The 19,159-nt window shown below is 47.9% G+C and overlaps 1 protein-coding gene across 1 annotated transcript in view; it reads left to right on the forward strand.

Moving 5' to 3' along the window:
* Window positions 1–9,807, forward strand: part of WNT5B (wingless-type MMTV integration site family, member 5B) — a 59,251-nt gene extending 49,444 nt beyond the window's left edge. Inside the window, exons 4-5 of the mRNA XM_008572433.1 lie at window positions 3,679–3,971; window positions 8,524–9,807. Of these exons, the coding sequence (XP_008570655.1) occupies window positions 3,679–3,971; window positions 8,524–8,982 (752 nt within the window). The 3' untranslated portion in view covers window positions 8,983–9,807. The remainder of the gene's footprint in view (window positions 1–3,678; window positions 3,972–8,523) is intronic.
* Window positions 9,808–19,159: the final 9,352 nt, after the last annotated feature.

A 19,159-nucleotide genomic window follows, 5' to 3' on the forward strand; every position in this document is an offset into this window, starting at 1 on the left:
CCCCCGCCGCCCCACATGGAAAAGTGAAGGTGGGGAAAGTACAGCTGAACCTTGCTGCTCTCTTGCTTTCCTCAGTGTCAACTCACCGTACATAAAAGGAATGCTCATGAGTTCCTGCGACCCCCTTACTGGGCAACTTTTCCAAAAGAATGGACTTGGGGGTTAAGCGGGATTTATTCACAATGTATCAGTTCTGCTCAAGTCCACCTGGTATTTGTCCCTTCTGCCTGGTGAGATTCTTTGCAGCACGCCCTGCTGTGTTTTGGGTGAGGAAACAAGGATGACCCAGGGGTAGAGAGAGGCATCCTCCCATCAGCTCCGAGGGAGCCCATGTATGCCTGACAGTGGCTGGATCCTTCTCATATGTTATTTCGTTTAAGTGAAGGCCAAAAAAGTGAGGCTTTACTTTAGGAAAGAAAGGGGTTGGCGGGAGTAGGAGCGCCGCTGGGTGCACATGTGTGTGGTGGAATGACTTGAGAAAGCAGACCCTTATCAAATAAAGCACATCTGTCTGCACCCTATTCTGGTACAAAATGGAACCTTCTGTTTCCCTAATTTTCCCCATTCCTTTTTGTAGCTTCCCTGAAGGCTCATGCTACCTGGGAAGCTGTCCTCCCTTCCTTCCCCTGGGCCCAGAGTAGCTCCTGGTGAGTCCTCTCACTCTCTCACCTACGACTTCCGAAAGACTCCTTTCTTCTTTGAAGCTGCTGCAAAGTCCATCACCAGAGGGCAGTAGAGCATCTTGGAGGAGGGTTGGCACCTCACCCAGCCTCTGCCCAGGGGACCCGGGAGGCATCTTGCTGGTAGTTGGGCTACTGTAGAACAGAGAGCACATGGTATGGTACTGCTGTCTTCTTGTAGGTGGAAGACACAAGGTCTTTCTAGTAGCTCCACGGCTGCTGGTTTATTAGCCTTTTATCCTTGAGATGGTTTGAGTTTCAGCTCTGAATTGCTTATCCATTCTGACACTCCGAGCTGTCTTTTCCTTGCTGAGGTTAGTACCAATAGTCTCCGCACTTACCAGGCTTATTGCAGGACCCACATGCTGCCCCGCGAAGGGTGTTCACACTCGTGGTGTTCAATGATGCTCCAGCCAGAAGAGGCAGACGATTGATTGCCAAGAGACAGTTAATACACCTGAGAACATGTCTGATCCCACGCCACGACTATAGGCTAGAACTGTCAGACTGCATAACGTCTGGTGTTTTATGTTCAGCTGCAGGCACATTATTTTAAAAGGCAATTCCGAGAGGGCTGATTCAACTCTGAAAAGCAGGTTTGTGAAAGAATGGTAGAAGAATTGAGACATATGCAGCTTGGAAAAGAGAAAACATAAACGGCATATTAGTTGTTTTCACACACTGAAGAGCTGTCAAGTGGAAAAGGGATCAGAGAGTAGCTCCAGCAGGCGGAAGTTATAGGGAGGCATATTTCGGCTTACAGTAAGAAAGAACATTCTGTTGATTAGAGTCATTAAAAAAAGATCGAATGGATTGCCTTAAACACCCAGCCCATTTCTCTGAGAAATGCTGTAAAGGAGCACTCCCAGTGGCTGGAAGGTGGCTCTGGGCTGTAGCTTCAGAGGTCCTTCCTGTTCCAGGACGCCGTGTCAGAGGGTTGGGGCTACATTTTAGGAGGACTTCTCAGGGATGAGTCTCTCAAAGTGGGAACCTCTAAGAAGCCTCTTGGGCCATCTTACCATGCCAGGTGCTCACTCTCACAGTCTGACTCCCTTAGAGCAGATCCGTGACTCTGGTTATGGTTTAGCACTGACTCAAATGTCAGCCTGATGGCTGAATCATGACTGTAACTTCTCGCCATCATTTGGGTTTTTCTTGGACTGTTTCTATTCCACAACTGGCCAGAAGCCAACCACTGGTTGATGGAGAAAAACAGACTCACCCACTATGGTCTAGTTGCAAACTTCACCGTGTTGAGCCTTGAGAATCAGGAAGTGGGGCTAAGTGGGAGATTGCCCTAGACCTATTAATTGCTTAAAGATGGCTTCCATCTCCACCTGCCGAGACAGGATTGCGGGATGTCTGGTACTGACCACGGAGCCTCAGGAGAGGAAGTCGTGGAGAACAGAAGATTCTGCCTGTTTTATCTCTGAGATCATGACTGAGACCACTCCCTCCATATCTGAGTCCATATGAGTATAATTTATTATTTCATGTAATGGCTTTACTGAGATATAATTCACATACCACACAGTTCACCATTTTAAAGTGTGTGATTCAGGGGCTTTTAGTATAGTCACAAGGTTGTGCAACTGTAACCACAGTCAAATTCCAGAACATTTCCGTCACCACCTGGAGAAACTGCATGCCCATTACCTGTCACTGTCCACCCCTGTCCCCAGCCCTAGCACTCGCTAATCTTTCTGTCTCTGTGGGATTGCCTGTCCTGGATGTTTCATATAAATGGGATCATACAATACGTGGGCTTCCGCGACTGGCTTCTCTCAGTTAGCACAATGATTTAAAGGTTCATCCACGTTGTAGAATGTATCAGCACTTTATTCCTTTTCTGGCTGAGTAATATTCCATTGTATGGATAATACCACATTTTGTTTATCCGTTCATCCATTGATGGACAATTGAGTTGTTTCTACTTTTTGGCTCTTACAAATAATGCTGCAGTGAGCAATCATGTATGAGTTTTTGTGTGGACATGTGTTTTCATTTCTCTTGGGTATGTTCTTAGGAATTGCTGGGTCATATGGTGACTCTCTGTTTAGCCTTTTGAGGAGCTGCGAGACTGTTTCCCAAAGCAGCTGCACCATTTAACCTTCGTCTATATCCTTACCATCTTGTTATTAGCTGTCTTTTTGATCACACCCATCCTAGTGGATATAAACAGTAGTATCTTACTGTTGTTTTAATTTGCGTTTTCCTGGCAGCTGAGTATTTTTTTCTTTTCTGTAAACATTTTTATTTTTTAAACATTTTAAAAACTCATCATATGAGTTTTTAAGTGGTTCACTATAGCGATAAAGAGAAACACAGTTGGGATTTTCTACTGAAAAATGATCTGGACATTTTTGAGTTAGTGCTCTTGAGTTAGGGGCAGTGTGGAGCCTATGAAAGAGAGAGGGAGAAAGCTTGGACTCTTCTGGACGTGGTAATTCTAGTTCACTTTCTGTTGCTGGTCTCCGCCACTCTCTAGCTAGATAATAGCTGCAATAAAAAAGACAGGTGTGCAGCCCACAGAGCGGTGAGAAGTTGCATCCGTGAAGGAGGAATTTTTGCTAGACAAAGAGTCTTGATGCTGATCCCATGGTTGCTTCTCAGTCTTGTTCTGCTAGTCCCACATGTTCCGGAAGTTTCTGAGAGCCCATTACCCCCCCATCTAGGTTTCCCTCCTAGGAATCCAGGGGTCATATAAACTTCTGTGTGGTGGATATTAGTGTGGGCCAGGGCTGCAGGGATTCCGTTTATTCCATGTGGCATCATGGGGCAGAGCTAGGGCAAAAGACAGAAGTCAATGATGAAGAGAATTGTCTAACAGTCCAGCTGCAGGAAGGAAAGGCCTCCTCCTGACACTGTCCCCGCCCCCGCCCCCCCAGGCGTGTCACACCACAGGCTGTGGCATGGGGGTCAGGAGGGGGCAGAGAGGAGGAAAGGGCCTCCAGGGGAGGAGAGTCCCTCCCGCGACCTCTCTTGTCCCCTCTTGCAGGTAGCCGAGAGACCGCCTTCACCTATGCGGTGAGCGCCGCAGGCGTGGTCAATGCCATCAGCCGGGCTTGCCGCGAGGGTGAGCTTTCCACGTGTGGCTGCAGCCGGACAGCGCGGCCCAAGGACCTCCCCCGGGACTGGCTGTGGGGTGGCTGTGGGGACAATGTGGAGTACGGCTACCGCTTTGCTAAGGAGTTTGTGGATGCCCGGGAGCGGGAGAAGAACTTTGCCAAGGGATCGGAGGAGCAGGGCCGAGTGCTCATGAACCTGCAGAACAACGAGGCGGGTCGAAGGGTAAGATGGGCGTCCCCTCACTCCCTCACACCACGGGCCAGTAGTGGCCTGGCAGTCCAGGAAGCGGGCTGGTCTGACCGTGGCGAGTCCCACCCATAATCGCTGACCTAGATGCCCACATGACCGGACGCCCTTTCAAAATGCCCCATTTCCCAATAGGCACTTGTGATTGTCGTTTTTTGTAGACCTTATTTACAGGGTTCCCAATAGGCACTTGTGATTGTCGTTTTTTGTAGACCTTATTTACAGGGCATCTGTTCCTATAGGACTTAGGTGCAATGTTTGGATCAGAATTCCAGACACAGAGGGTAGAGGTCTTGCCGTGACCACCCTCCTCTGTAACTTGAACAGATAAGACGATTGGAAGTTTAAGCCATTAGACCTAATGCGTCCTCGTTAAAGGCTCAGGTAAAACCAGAGCTGACTTTTAAGAGCTGCTATCATACACATCCAGAAACCCAGTCAAAAAGCACGTTCAAGTACTAAGGCAAACACACCCCTGTGCTAGGAGTCTGTAAACATAAGAGGCGGCGTGAAAACACAAGCATCTTTTAAAGGCTTAAGCAATCTCATGTGAAATGTGACTGTCTTCTACACCTCAATTTCGGTAGAAACTAAAACCCAAGTTTTAAGGTGAGCTTGGTCTATTGTATGTTCAGAGCACATCTGGGTGACAGTGGGGGTCTCCCTGTGTCGTGTGCTGGAGAGCGTGTCCCCTGTCGCCTGCACCTGGTGCATGAAGAATCCTTCTGCTCACATGTTTGGCCTCCTGTTTTCTTTGCTGTCCCCACCCTGCTCTGCCTGTGCCATGGTAACCCAGAGGGCCTGCTCCGCTCTGCCCTTTGCTGGTTCAGCGTGGCCAGTGTGGACAGGGCCCAGGGCAGAGCGGGTGTGCACCCGGGTTCCCTTTGGAGAGTTCTGAGGTCTGAGTGCTGGGTGGTGAGAGGTGTCTCCTGGCAAAGGACCCCTCAGGAAACAACACACACTTCTTTGCTGAAGTGTTGTCCCACTCAGGTCTGTGTCAAGCCAGCTGGCTCTGGGTCCCAGGTGAGGTATTATAGTGAGACCAAAGATGAACTAATTAAAAACGGAGAATGGCAATTTCTGGAGAAGAAATAAGGTCAGAAGTTTAATGTTAGATCACTGGTGATGTCTTTATATATCAAAATTTTAAAGCATTAACTCACATTTTATAGGACCTTATATCAAATAAATGGAATTGGAAATGCGTGTGAATCAGGATCTGGTAACATTGGCTTGATAGGATTTGGGACACACCTGGGTGAACGTAGCGTCATCAGGTAGAAATTAGAACTGGTTGTTTGCCAGTGTCTTCCCTACACGGCCCATATCCAGAGGCTAGTTTTGCTGTTAGAGATGGGTGTGTGTGGGTAGTTTCAGTCTGTGCTGATGCTCGGAGTTCTGGTCGTTGCTGTGATCTGCGGTTATTACGGTATAAACCAGGGCAGAGGTCAGAGCCGCTGTAGATGACTTCCACTCTGGGGGTGCCTGTGGCTGCCCCGGTCTCTCCAGCCTTCATCTCTGTGTGGTCTTTGGCAAGCTTTTGGGCATCGAACCCTGAAGAGTAGAGAGAGATCAGTTAAGACTTAAAACTTTCACTTTATCTCCCGGATGTCCAAATTCTACCCATTTTTCAAGATCCTAGTTCAAGTGTGTCCCACTCCTTAAAGTCTTTCTCATTCCTCATACTTACTGTCCATCTTGCAACTGAACTTCAGCAGAGCATTTTCTAGTTTTCTTGAGATGTTTCTTATCCTACCCTTATCTCACTGGCTGCGGGTTCCTGAGGACAGGGACGGCCGCCTGCCTCTTTGCAGCCGCCCTTGCTGTGTGGCCACGTGAACGTACAGCCAAGTTCCCGTCTTGCCCCCAGTAAGAGGCCAAACTCATGGAGGCCGTTTGCTGTCTCTGCTCTGAGCTGTCCTTATGGCAGGGGTTGAGGTGACCAGGCATGCATCCGAATCTGCAGCCCTGGAGGGGGATGGGAGACACCAGCTGTCCCCTTTCCTCCACAGTCTGGAGCCCACCCGAGCTTGTTTGTGGTGTGGGGCCTCATCCCTGCAGCACCTCGCTCCTCGCTGCACCCTTCCCTCTTCCTCCGCCTGTGCCCCGGCTCCGGAGCCCCCCTTCCTCCATCTCCACACCTCTTCCGTGGTCCTTTATCTCTCTCTTTGCCTCTGTCTGCTCCAGGTTGGGAATTCTTGTCCCTGTCTATTTTTTATCCCCTCTCCAAGGAACAGGCCTCGGCCATCAATCACCATCTGGGGCCAAAGATATTCAGTCTCACCTCCTCACACCTACACAAAAGTTCTCCCAGGAGGGACTGAATGGTGCAGGAATTGCAAATGCCCTGGATGAGTGTTTTATGACCAGATTTAAAAAAAAAAAAAAACAGATTATCTAAGATCTAACATCTTGACCACAGAGTAAATCTTGGGCATAGTTTGCCAGAAATTTCAGTTGGCCTTTCAGAGTCTCCAGCTCTGTGTTAGACACCGAGGGCAAGACCAGTGGGTCAATATTGCTTTGTCACTCAAGGGTTTTAAGCATTTTCCAGATAAAAGCCTTGTGCCTAATCCTTGTGACATTCCTGTCAGTTACCAAGCTTGTCACACCATTACATACAAGTGGAAGAGGAACTTAGAGAGGGCTTTGCCGGGGCAAGATATAGAACTAAAGTATTTTTTAAAAGCATTTTATTGCTTTTTGAGTTAGCAGGAAGAGTCAAAAGTTGGGAATTTTCCCCTCCCCTAAAAAATGAGCATTTATATAACTTCCAAACATATAATCAATATATATATAACGTCAATAGTAAAATATGAAAAAATACAAATATTCCTGTCTTGACAGTCTTCATAGGAGAGGAAGGATGGAATGACGGTCTGAGTACGGAGGGCAGCATGACACTCTTGCGCTCAGACTTGTTTTGCTAAAATTGCTGTCTGTGCCCCATGGAGTCTCGCTTTGGCTTCTCCTTCCCTAAATCTCCCTGAGTGTTTACTCCCGCTACAGATGCTTATCCTGTTCCCTTAGCTGCTTAGAAGCAAGGTACACAGTTTTAGACCCTTAATGCTTCCCCCTTTCAGCAGCGCCAGATGCCTGCTATCCCTCTCTAAACCAAGGACCATTTCCAGAGGAATGTCAGGCTGCAGCCCAGACCCGGGGGATTTGGGCCAGAAGGATAATTGGAGGCCCTGTCTTTGAAGTCCTGTTGGAATGGGGTGTCAGTTCCTTTATGCCTTGGGCCTGGGGCTGCCAGGCTGAGTGCTGGTGCCTTTAACCTTGGGGAGCAGCCTTCCTTCCTTCTCTATCCTAAGCCACCTTTAAGCCCCAAGATAGGAGTGCAGAAGTGATAGTCATTCTGACCACCTTCTGGGTGGCCCTGAACAGGTTGCTGAGCCTCTCTAGAGCTTCAATTTCTCCCCCATAAACTAGTGGGAATAATTCCATACCAGGAAAAAAGCAGGAAGAGTTTTGACAGTGGTACATGAGCTGATGATGGTTATACTATTTCTTGCACCTGCAGTAGGCTCTTCTTAACACTGAATAAAAACACAATCTGGGGACTCTTGAAATCTAAGAAAACCCTTGAGAGCTGCATCCTGACTCATTGGTGACAATAGCCATGGCATAAGAAAATGCTCCGCAGCAGGCCTGCATTTGTACCCTGCCATCTGCACTCCGGGGCCTGCTGCCAGGGCTGTCTGACTCAATGCATCAGTAAGCTTTCATTGAAAAGCACTTTGTAAGCAGCTCTCTGGTTTACTCTTGCTTTTAAATTTTGATTTGGGACAACCCAAGTTCAAGTCCACTCCACAGGGTTGTGGTTCAGTGACTCCTCACCCTTCCGTTGCCCACTGACCGCCGCTCCCGGGGGAGTGCCTGGGGGTGCTGGAGTGGAAGGAAGTGGTCTTGCTTACAAAGATGATGGTTTATGGTGAGGCGCCTGCTGACTCTATGGGGTTAGTGACCAAATGGCAACACAGGAAAAGGGACCATTTAATTCTTACAGGATTTGACAGGGGTGATAGAGCTTTCAGCTAACCAGGGCCATGCCAGCGGTTTCTATTATAGTCATCTGATACAACTGGATTCTTTCTTCTGACTTGTGCCCCGTATTACATAAAAGCTAGACACATTTTGTTGCTTTTTATTTATGTTTGAGACTTTGATCAAGGTGGGTTTTTTTTTTCTGATTGTAAGAATGACACATTTATGGTAACAAATTTCAAGGAATATGAATCGGATAAAGTAGGAAATGAAAGTGCCCCGTGCCTTCCTTGTAGCCGATGGGAACACGTTGCGTGGCCTCCCCAGCGTCCTTTCATGTGGTGCTCCTTTTATCTGCTCACGGTCCAAGCTCCTGAGGATCCTGGAGAGAGCTTTGCATACATTTGCAAAACTATCTGTCACCCCTCCGTTAGCCCTCTTCTAGCCCCTCTTCTACGCTCAGCCTGTAAGCGACCCCAGCCACCCTCCCAACCTCTCCCACCAGGGATCCCCTTCTTACCCCTTCTCTCTCCTCCCTCAGGCTGTGTACAAGACGGCAGACGTCGCCTGCAAATGCCACGGTGTCTCAGGGTCCTGCAGCCTCAAGACCTGCTGGCTCCAGCTGGCTGAGTTCCGCAGGGTGGGGGACCAGCTGAAGGAAAAGTACGACAGTGCGGCCGCCATGCGCATCACCCGCAAGGGCAAGCTGGAGCTGGTCAACAGCCGCTTCAACCAGCCCACCCCGGAGGACCTGGTCTATGTGGACCCCAGCCCCGACTACTGCCTGCGCAACGAGACCACCGGCTCGCTGGGAACCCAGGGCCGCCTCTGCAACAAGACCTCGGAGGGTATGGACGGCTGCGAGCTCATGTGCTGTGGCCGCGGCTACGACCCGTTCAAGAGCGTCCAGGTGGAGCGCTGCCACTGCAAGTTCCACTGGTGCTGCTTCGTCAAGTGCAGGAAGTGCACCGAGGTCGTCGACCAGTATGTCTGCAAGTGAGTGGCCCCGGCTGCCTGCCTGGCCCTGCGGAGGTCTGCCTTATGTAAATCTATGTGAATCTATTTTATATTTGTATAAATAAGTGGATGAATGACACATAATTAAAAGGCCAACATGGAAAAGAAAAGCTTATTTAAGAGGTGCTGGAGACCTCTGAGGATTGACCTTTGCTGGTTCTCTCCTCCCACGGAGGGGAGAAAAGGCGTTTTGCTCTGCCTCTGGTGAGGATGCCGGGACATAGGGACTTGGAGATGTGTACTGTCTCTCCACCATGGCCTGAGCAGGGAGGCTGCGGGCAGATGGAGGAGCTGATTCTGTCTGGAAGTCTGGAATCTCTGTGGGGAAGATGACTGCCCTGTGACCCCAGCCACTAGGTCATGAGGCCCGTGGAAGGTGGCGGAAACTCAGCGTAAGCCTCCACATCTCTGGGGTCTTGCCCAGCATGTGGACTGGCCCTGTAAGAGGCCCAGCTTCCTCACTCTTCCCCTCGTGCGCTGTGCGGAATCCACGGTGACAGGAGTGGCTCCTCCCCCAAATGAGGACAGGTCCAATGTCATCTCTGACGCCATGACCACAAAGGGCTCTGCACCTCCCCCAGGCCTATCTTTCCAGCAAGAATTCCTCCTTCTCCACAGTTCCCTGCACGAAGAGGAAACGGGGGGAGGGGGTGACCTGCCACATCAAGAAGGACGGGAACTGGCCGTGTGCCCACGTTGCACCCAACCGTGCCAGCCTGCACGGGTCTCCCGCTCGGCGGCCGCCACCTCTGCCAGCAGCCCTGCCCAGACCTACAGCTCCTCTCTGGCATTAAATACCCTTCACTGAGCTTTCTCTCCCTGTCCTTATTTGGACGCACGATTATCTTTCATGAGCCTATTTTGATCTGATCTTTAGAACCCTGTACATGGTATGGAAAAGGGTAAGGAAACTGAGACTTTTTAGAGCTCTGGTCTGGTGATTAGTCCAGGAGAATGTTATGAGAGGTAAATGAGGTCATGGATTTAAGCACTCACCCCAAGGGCTAGCACAGAGTTAAACAATAAATGGTAGCCTTTAAAATTACTATTATGAACAAAAGAATTCAGAGATTTAAGTTTAAATCTCCCATTTTCTTCCCCCTTTCCATGCTCCCTGCATTTTACAGCCCACCTAGTTAACCCCGGTCTGTTTGCTGGGTCCTCGGTGTGGCACAGGAGATGGGGGTGCTCTCTGCAGTTCCTCTCTGTTGTCACCTGCAGTTTTGGATGGACAGCGTCTGGGGCCAGGAGGGAGAATGAGGCAGGACTGAGGGTCCCAGGAAGGGAGATGTTATTTTTCTCAAAGGGAAGAGTTATTAAGGGAACACTGAGCCAGGCTGCACTGGAGTGACCAGATGAGGTGAGCAGGAAGCTACGTAAAGACACGAGTTTATTTTAGAAGGCTTTATTTCTGGGGAAATAATGGAATTAAAAAATTAACTTGGGTCATAATGGGCAAACGATGTTGCAAAACTGTGTAAAAGAGATTCTGCCTGAGGGCACCCGTGGCCATACGTACTGCTTGTACCTTTAGTACCTAAAGAGGAACTTTCTGACTTGACAACGAAGCACCTCAGACCTAGGGTCACTTTACCAGCAACTCACATTTTCAAGGTAATGGCCCATGAAAGAAAATGACGGAAGTCAACTAGTCTACAAGAGATCAAAACCATGCCCTTGGCTTCCTTAGATGCCATTTAACCATCTTAGCCATATTCAACCATGATAAACCGGTTGCACAGATCAACCATGATCATAGCATTGGCCAGCTGCATCACTGTTCTAGAGGTCTGCAGAGTTACTTTATATCAGGTGCTCTAAGTACTTGAGAGCTAAAATCCAATTCATCCTTAGAAACCCTGGGAAATTTGTTGAGAGTGACTTGTCCACAGTCCTTAAAAGTCACTTTCATCTTCACGAAAGGAGATGGATAAGCCGTATTTCATGGAGATACTCCTGCTGAGTCATGGCAAGTGAGTGGAGTAAGTCAGGTTTTCTTTCTGACGTGAGAGCAAGTCATATGTTCAAATGCCAGCGTGATTGTTGCGTCCACTGACCAGTTTTCAAAATGGGTTGGAATGAGGTCATAGTTATTGTCACATTCTTGTTGAATCCTGGTCAACTGGCAGCTGTCTGGGAAGTGACCAGTAATGCTGTAGGAATGTGGAAATGAACCAGAAAAAAAAAAACAAAAAACTTCCACCTGGAGCAGGAAGGGAACTTGGTAATCCGAGCTCAAGCACCTGTTTCCAGATAAGGAGCTCCAAATCTGGAGCCAGTCCCAAACCTTAGTGTGCTTGTAAACATGCAGGGTCCTAGATATCCAACACCAGAAATTTGTATTCAGTTGGCCTGGGGCAGAGCCTGGGACTACTGCACCTTGAACAAGGACCTGAGAGGATTCTAGCTGGTGGTCAGAAGACTACACTGGACTAGAGACATTAAGATCCACAGGGAGACAGAAAGCCTGGTCCTGATTCCTGACCCAGTGCTCTTGGCGGTCCTGTGCAGGATTCCCTAGGACCTGAAATGTCTTATAACCAACATGTAATCTAACCAAAAGATCATTGTGTTGGGTATAAGGCCTAGACCAAGCAGACCTAACCATCCCAGGGAAACTCTTTGACGAGAGAGAAGGAACATTCTGAAACATAGCAGAACTGATCTGCACAGGGATGTTCCACCCCCCTCTGCCTGGGACTGGCGGGGAAAGCCTGCTGATCTAATTCCTATGTGAACATAATAAGGCAACATTTGCTTAGCTATTTGTCCTCTAGATAACATTAGGAGAAAGGTCCCCCTGACTGCGTCCGTTTAAAAGACAGGCAGGTAGGAAGGCAGAACAACCAGGGTTAAGGTTAGGGCAGCCCTCCGTTCAGAAAAGCATCCTGAACAACGTCTCTCAAGGACTTGGATTCAAAGGTCTCGTTTGGAGAGCTCATTTAGTTCTCTCCCACTCTCCATTCGTGGAGGTGAGAAACAAAACTTGCTACTTGTGTTAAACCCCTAATTGGTTATTGCCTTTGAAATTCTGCCCTGCCTCCTCTCTTTCATCATTATATCTTAAGCTTTGTCAGCCCCTGCAGTTTGGGGAGCTAAGCATGACATCTTGCGGTACAGATCGCTCCACAAGATAGAGGTCTCACAGCTGCTGTAGTTTATCAAGAAAAAAGCCTATTTTGGGGGCAGAGAGCCACACCATACCAAGAGGGTGGGAAAAAATAGTGGTTTCCATCTTAAAACAGACACATTGCCAGACACCACTGACACTGGGCACATGCATTTTGGGAGAACCTCAGAGTGTGTGTGTGTGTTGTGTGTCTGCGTGTATGTTGTGCGTGTGGTGTGTGTGTGCGTGTACCTGCTCACACACTTATGCACACCCATGCACACAGGGATGAATGTTTTTCATTAATTTGGGGGGGAGGTAGAGAGGCACTAGAGGCATGGAATATGTGAAAAATTAAAAATAACTCACCACTTCTGGCTGAGATTTTGCAGAACATGGGCTGTCTATCTTTACTGGAAATGCTCGTCCTCTGGGTGGCAGGTGATGACAAGCTTCATATCTCTAGAAGGATGCTGGGGAGCTGAGAAGGGCCACGTGAGCCATGATTGCTAAGTATTATTGTTAATTATTAGGTAAGAATCTCCACATCATATTTATACTAGAATAGTAAGTAAAGAGTTCTTTAATTCCTGCTTTTACATGAGAAGTATAGGTAGTCTGCCCATATTTCCCTAAAGCAGGAAGATTTTGGCCCAGCTACGAGGATCGGACGTCAGGTAATCCAGAGGACTCAGCCCCATACACAGCTAATTTTCTAGAGTGTTCGAGAGCTTGGGCGTTCGTCCCGCAGACACGCACACCCTTCTAGTCCTCTGCTCTCCCCCGCTGCTTGCCTTCCGGTCTTCACGCTTCATTTGTGACTGCACCAGAGGCAGCAGCACAAGGAGAACCAGTTCAGCTAATTCAGGCTTCCTAAGTAGTTTTGTTAAATAACTGAAGGAGTGGTTAAAGGGAGATTTTAAAAAATTATCTGTGAATTAAATTTGTCACGTATGTGTATTGTCTACTGCTCCCCGCAACTGAAAACAGACTGGAAGCCACGCACAGCCAAAGCCCGAAGGAAACTGCAGTGTCAAGAGGGTGGAAGCCCAGTCTCACGTCGCTGGGCAGAAGAGGGTTTGCTTAGGTGTGGCAGCGGGGCCGTCGGCAGAGCACCAGGAGAAGCCTTCAGCGGCAGCACTAAAGAAAAACACGGAAGAAAAGACACTATGGAAACGGGAAACGCATTTAATCCAATCTAATCTTACAGCCGAAAGGAACGGACTCCTTTGGTTTTAATGCACTCCACAGGTTTTAAGTGACCCTGGCCCTATAGTCCATGTTCTAACACTTGGGACTTGTGCTCTGTCTGTTGGGTCAACCAGCTCTTTGGTTGGTACCTGATTTGAAAGGTATGTCTTTCAAATATTTACTTTATTTCCAGAAACATTTTTAGTAGAAGTTAAGTTTCATAAAGGAATTTTTAAACCTCTTATTCCCTGTTATGTCTCCCAGAACCTAAAACAGTGTCCCGCACCGAGAAAGAACTCGATAAATATTTGCTGAATGAATGATGATTCTAACTGAACAGATGAGGAAACTGAGGCATAATGAGATTTAATTGCCCAGGCCACTGTGTAGTTTGTTCTCTCAAAGTTGTGAGTAACAGGAGCCAATTTGTGTCAAATCAAAAGGTGGGGGGTTCAGGAGAGTCTCATGGACTTGAGTTTTCAGGAGCCGACCTGGACACCTCTGGATCTCTCTCTCCCTCCCCCCCCACCGTGCGTGCGTGTGTGTGTGTGTGTGTGTGTGTGTGCGTACGTGTGCGTGCGTGTGTGTGTGCGCGTGTGCGTGTGTGTATGCATGTGTGTGCACGCGCGCGTGTGTGCGCGCATGTGCGTGCGTGCGTGTGCGTGTGTGCGCGTATGCATGTGTGTGTGTGCGTGCGTGTGTGTGCATGCGCATGTGCGTGTGTGTGTGTGTGCAGACCAGCCTCCTCTGCTCCTTCTTCTGGTGGGAAGCACAGCAGCTGACAGCTTTCACGTTAACAGGCTGCAGTTCTAGCCATGCGGAGTGACTCTGAATCGCTCCTAGTTCTGTTCCAAATTCCCAGGAAGGGGCTCCTGGGCCAGGGCTCTCCCCACCATCTCATGACCTTGCAGTGGTTCAGGTCAATGAAGCAGAACAGTTTATGAATTCAGCAAGGTGGGAGGAGCTGTGTATGTTCTCATTAATTTCTCTGCTGATAGTTAGATGCAGAGAATACATAATCCAGCTTGGTGTGAACGGAGACCCCTAAGTATTTAATCTGAAAATCCGTTCACAAAGTATTTAATCTGAAAATTTTCATGTTGTTTTTACTGAATTCTTTATCTGTGAAAATGCATAATTATGGAACAAGTCCTGAGACTTTTCTAAAAGAAGTAAAAACCTGAACTCACTAGGATGAAGAGGAAAGCTGTCCCCCAAATAGCTTCAAGGATGGGAGAAACACCCATTCACTTGTCTGATAGGGTTGAGGGTGTGAAGTTGCTCAGGAGCAGAGGAGGAGACTAGATTCAGGGGCAGCCCCGGCGGTCATTCCATCCTAAAGACATATTAGTTTTTTTTTTTCTTTTTACTTCATTTTATCAATATACAATGTAGTTGATTTTCGTGTGACACATTAATTTTTTTTATACCGAGCTCTATCTGAAGGCCAGTCACTCCTGTTAGTGATATAAGACATCTTCCCTTTCACAATATACCGACTGTATCAGTTGCTTCCTTCGGACTTTTCCTGGTTTTTCAAGGTCTGAGAAATGCCAAAGACGTCTGAGAGGGGTGAGCGGTGCTAAGATTTTTCTGTGACTCTTCCACAGCTCTTGAGAGGTGACACAGCAAGTGTATGGAAACTTACTTCGCCCTATGGCTGGCCTTCTTTTGTCCTTTTCGATCTGACAGCACAAGCCACCCAGCCCTCGAATCTTGTCACCCCAATACCGGCTCTGGACCAGTCCGCAGTTCTGCCTCTGGCCACACGGTGCCGCTGTCTCACCAGTTCTAGCCAAGTGTCTGCGTGGCGCCCGCAGTTCAAGAGCTGGGCGGTGGCTGGCTGGGGTCCTTGAGGGTGGCTGGCTGGGGTCCTTGCGGACTGACGGCAGAAAACAGAATCTGGGCAGCAGAAAGCTGAGTTCTCGATCTTTCATTTGCACGGACTTGGGAAGAATTGGGTCAACATCTTTTCACTTATCTTTTAAAGATTGGATGAGGAGGGTAATGCAGGTAGGATGGAAACCATGAGGGGAATGCCCAGCTCTGCCCGGCTGTGCCCTCAAGCCACCGACAGTCACAACGGAGCGCCTGCGGGAAGCAGCTGCGCCCTCGGCACGTGCTTAGCCATGGGTAGGTTTGTGTCCTGCTCCTAAGTCATTTACAGGCAGCCAAATGCTTTTCATGTTTGAAGTTTGTCATTAGGGAGGTGGGTAATGATGAGTTACCATTTCTCGCGTGCTTGCTGTGTACCAGCTGCTTTATGTACATGTAATTCCCTCAAGTACCTCTCTGCAAGGCAGGCATTATCCACGTGTTTCAGATGGGAAAACTGAGACTCAGAGAGGTTATGTAACATCCTTTGCCTCACACAGCTAGTAATTAATGCTGACTCCAGAGCTCTTTCTGGTTCCTCAGTGGATTTCTGGCTAATGAAAGAATCTAGTCACCTGAAATAAGAGGTGCCCATTTCCTTCTAAGTCTCGTCTTGCCACCACGAATTCAGAATGAGAAGAGTGACCAGGGAAATTTCATTTGATAGGGGTGCACGGCAGAGGGAGCTTGGGGATCCCAAATCTAAAGTAAACGGACAAAGCATACAGACAAAAAAAAATGCAAAAAAAAAATGAAGATAGTATACTGGCGTGCATATTGAAGCAAAGAGGATGGTGCAATGCTGAGCTTGGAGAGTCACATGCTGACAATGGAACTGCACCGGTAACTCACATTCAGTGTGACATGTACGGCTGCCTCACGGGGGTTCCTCGCACAGGAGCACCACGGGTGTTCTCCACTGCGTTGCTCCCCCGAGTTTACACAAAGGGAAACTGTCTTTTCATCGCCCTTTCCAGGTATTAGGAGTCTGAGGTTTTGAATAATAGCAAAGTGATCTTTACAATTCAGAAGTGCTCTAAAATTGTTTGACACTGAGCGAACAGGGCCATGAACTGACCTTCTGAACTCCTTTTTCCTTTTTTTTTTTAATTTATTTTTTTTGTCTTTTTGTCTTTTTTTTGTGACCGGCAACGGATCGCAACCCTCAGTGTCGTGCCCGTACCGGACCAGGACCGGCAACGGGATCACAACCCTCGGTGTTGCTCCCGCCCCTCGCTCAGCCAGTGAGCGGCCGGTCTGTATGTGGGATCCGAACCCTCAGCGGGAGCGCCGCCACGCTTCCCAAGCGGCGCACTGTAGCAGTGAGCCACCGGGCCAGCCTGAACTCCTTTTTCCAATTTGCTTTTCCTCTTAGTCTTCGTGCCAGGACTTACCTCCCCATCATAAATACATAATTTCTATCACAAGACAAGGGGACAATTTAATACATCTAATTAAGTGACATATTTTCAGCCACTCAAAGGCCCTATCCCTAAACTAGGTGTAGCCTTAGCATTCTCATGTTCTGGTGCATGTTGTGCTGGCACAAGGGACAAGGCACTGTGGCACAGAAGGAGGGGACTGGAAGCAGGTATTGTGATTCCAAGTGAGAACATAGAGCTCATCTTCCTCTCACTTCCCAGGTCAAAGGGAGACGGTGTTTATATGTTATGGGAGAGGAAGCTTAAAATGGACGTCTAACGGAGCTTGCATTACAGCTGGCTACGCTGGGTCTGAGTCGGAAGTGCCCCCAATGTATGGAAATGGTGGGAGTCCATGCATCCCAGGACGTTTCTAACTGCTTGCCCTCAGTCTGCCTGAATTAAAATCACCTGGGACATTTGAACATTCAGACTCCTGGGGCCCAGTCCTAGAGATTCAGAGAGAGTGAATTTGGGGTGGGGTCTAGGAATCTGATTTAAAAAGATACATTGGGTGACTCTGCTCAGCGGCTTGGTCTGGGAATTGCTTATAGGTTATTACATTTGACGACACCAAGCCTTCCACACGATGACATGGCTGTTTTCAGAGAGAGTCAAGTTTAGAGGAAGTATAGCTAGGACCTTAGGCTGTTAGAGGTCTGAAGATGAAATCCAGAGTAAATCGTCAATGTCCATATGCTCAAGATTGGACCTGGGAGAGGGAATGGTAAACTGCCCTGGATTAGCATCTCCCAGGAGACTAAAGTCAGGAGAGTCCATCCCCCAACCCTCCTACATGATAAAACATGTGGACTTGACTTCCTAGACCTGTTTGTTTCTAATCTCCACTGAGGTCATTTGGACCAGCATTAGATGACCACGAGGTGGGGAGCTTTTTGTGAGGCAAACCCAGGTCCTTGGTCCAGCCTGTGTCTTTGGCCTGGCTTCTCGAGCTCTGGAGAGACGCACACACATGTACTGTGCGTCAGAAGCAGCGTCACACTCACTGAACAAGATCACACAGCTCGCGGGTCTGGACAGACCCAAGGGATGTTATCGCAAGGGAAGCCTCTGAATGTTGCAGGTTCCCATGCAGGGCACAGCTGGCGCCTGCACAGGCACACACACCCCACTGGCTGTGCCCCAGATCAGCCAGCAGAAGCCAACTGGGGCTTCACATTCTCTTAGGAAAGTCCTTGGGGACTGCATTTAGCAGTCCTGAACTTGGGAACTTGGGCACTGAATTAAAAACTCACCCAAATAAAGCCTTGCTAATCTGTAAAGTCAACGTGACTTTTCGATGGGTGTGGAGATTTGGCTTTTGGGCAGCTGGCCAGTAAGGGGATGCGAACCCACGACCTGAGGGGGTTATAAGTCTGTGCTCTAATCAACCGAGCTAATCGGCCAGCGCCAGATTTGGCTCTTTAATCCCAGGGTCAGGAGACCAGAATTCTAGCCCCAGCTCTGTTGTTGATTTGTTCAAGAGCATTGGCTTTGAACAGGCTTTAGTTTGCTCCTGGTGCTGATGCCAGCTCTACCCACCCCTCAGGGTTTTTGTAAGGCTTGGTTGCCAGAGAAGATGAGGAATTACTTTGGAAAATATATATGATCCCATTCTTCAATTAGTTATTATTTCAGTTGTGCTGTGGATTGTTGTGAACTGACACAATAACCAAAGGCTAGTCTCGTTTTCTTGTTTTCTAAGATCCTTATTGCTTTTTTCCCAACAAAGTAGTGAAAAACACTTTCCCTGCCAAACAATTTTTTTTTTTTTTGGTAACAAAAAGACCCAAGGTGGAAATAAAGGATGTCTTTCTAATCAGACAGTGGATATTTGTTAGCAGGATAGGTAACTGAGAGTTATAGATTTCATTCCCTAGAGAAGTTTAAGAAAATAAGAGGCATTAGATGTTTAGGATAATTTAGTAGAGTTTAGAGCAAGAGAGAGAACTAGATATTATCTGGAGACTCATTTCAGCTGCAGGACTCTGAGTCTTCCCTCCCTTTAGGGATGTAACCAGCCTCTAAAAACCATCAGCAAGAGCACACGAGTCAGTGCAGAAGCTCTGGCTGCCCAGCCGACTAGCTAAGTGATCTCGGGTAGTCTCCTTAGCAATAAATCAGGGATAATAATATCTTTATCTGAAATAAGTTAATGGATGTAAAAGCCTTTTGCAAAAATAAGCCTTTTAAAAATTAAAATACCCATATAGATACATTCAGCTTATATCAAGGCAAGATAAAAGAAAACATGATTTTTAAAAAGTAAAGTGTATGACATGTATGATCTTGGAAATCATCTCTTGACTGCAGTCAACAGCAAATGCAAGGGGTCTACCTTGATGATCTGGATTTGTTTGGTCTTTGGTGTGCACAGAAACTCACCATTCTTTTCTATGCTGACCTTGGTCTTTCCTGAGAGGGCTGTTAACTGAAAAATGAGCATTCCACCTTCCTCACATGGGAGTCTTTTTTTTTTTTTTTTAACCCTCAGTCTGGTTACAATTGTTTCTGTGGGACAAAGACCTTAGAAAACTTCAAAAGGGCAAAGAAGCAGAAAGCAA

Source organism: Galeopterus variegatus, unplaced genomic scaffold, assembly GCF_000696425.1.
Source record: "Galeopterus variegatus unplaced genomic scaffold, G_variegatus-3.0.2 Scaffold784, whole genome shotgun sequence".
NCBI lineage: Eukaryota > Metazoa > Chordata > Mammalia > Dermoptera > Cynocephalidae > Galeopterus > Galeopterus variegatus.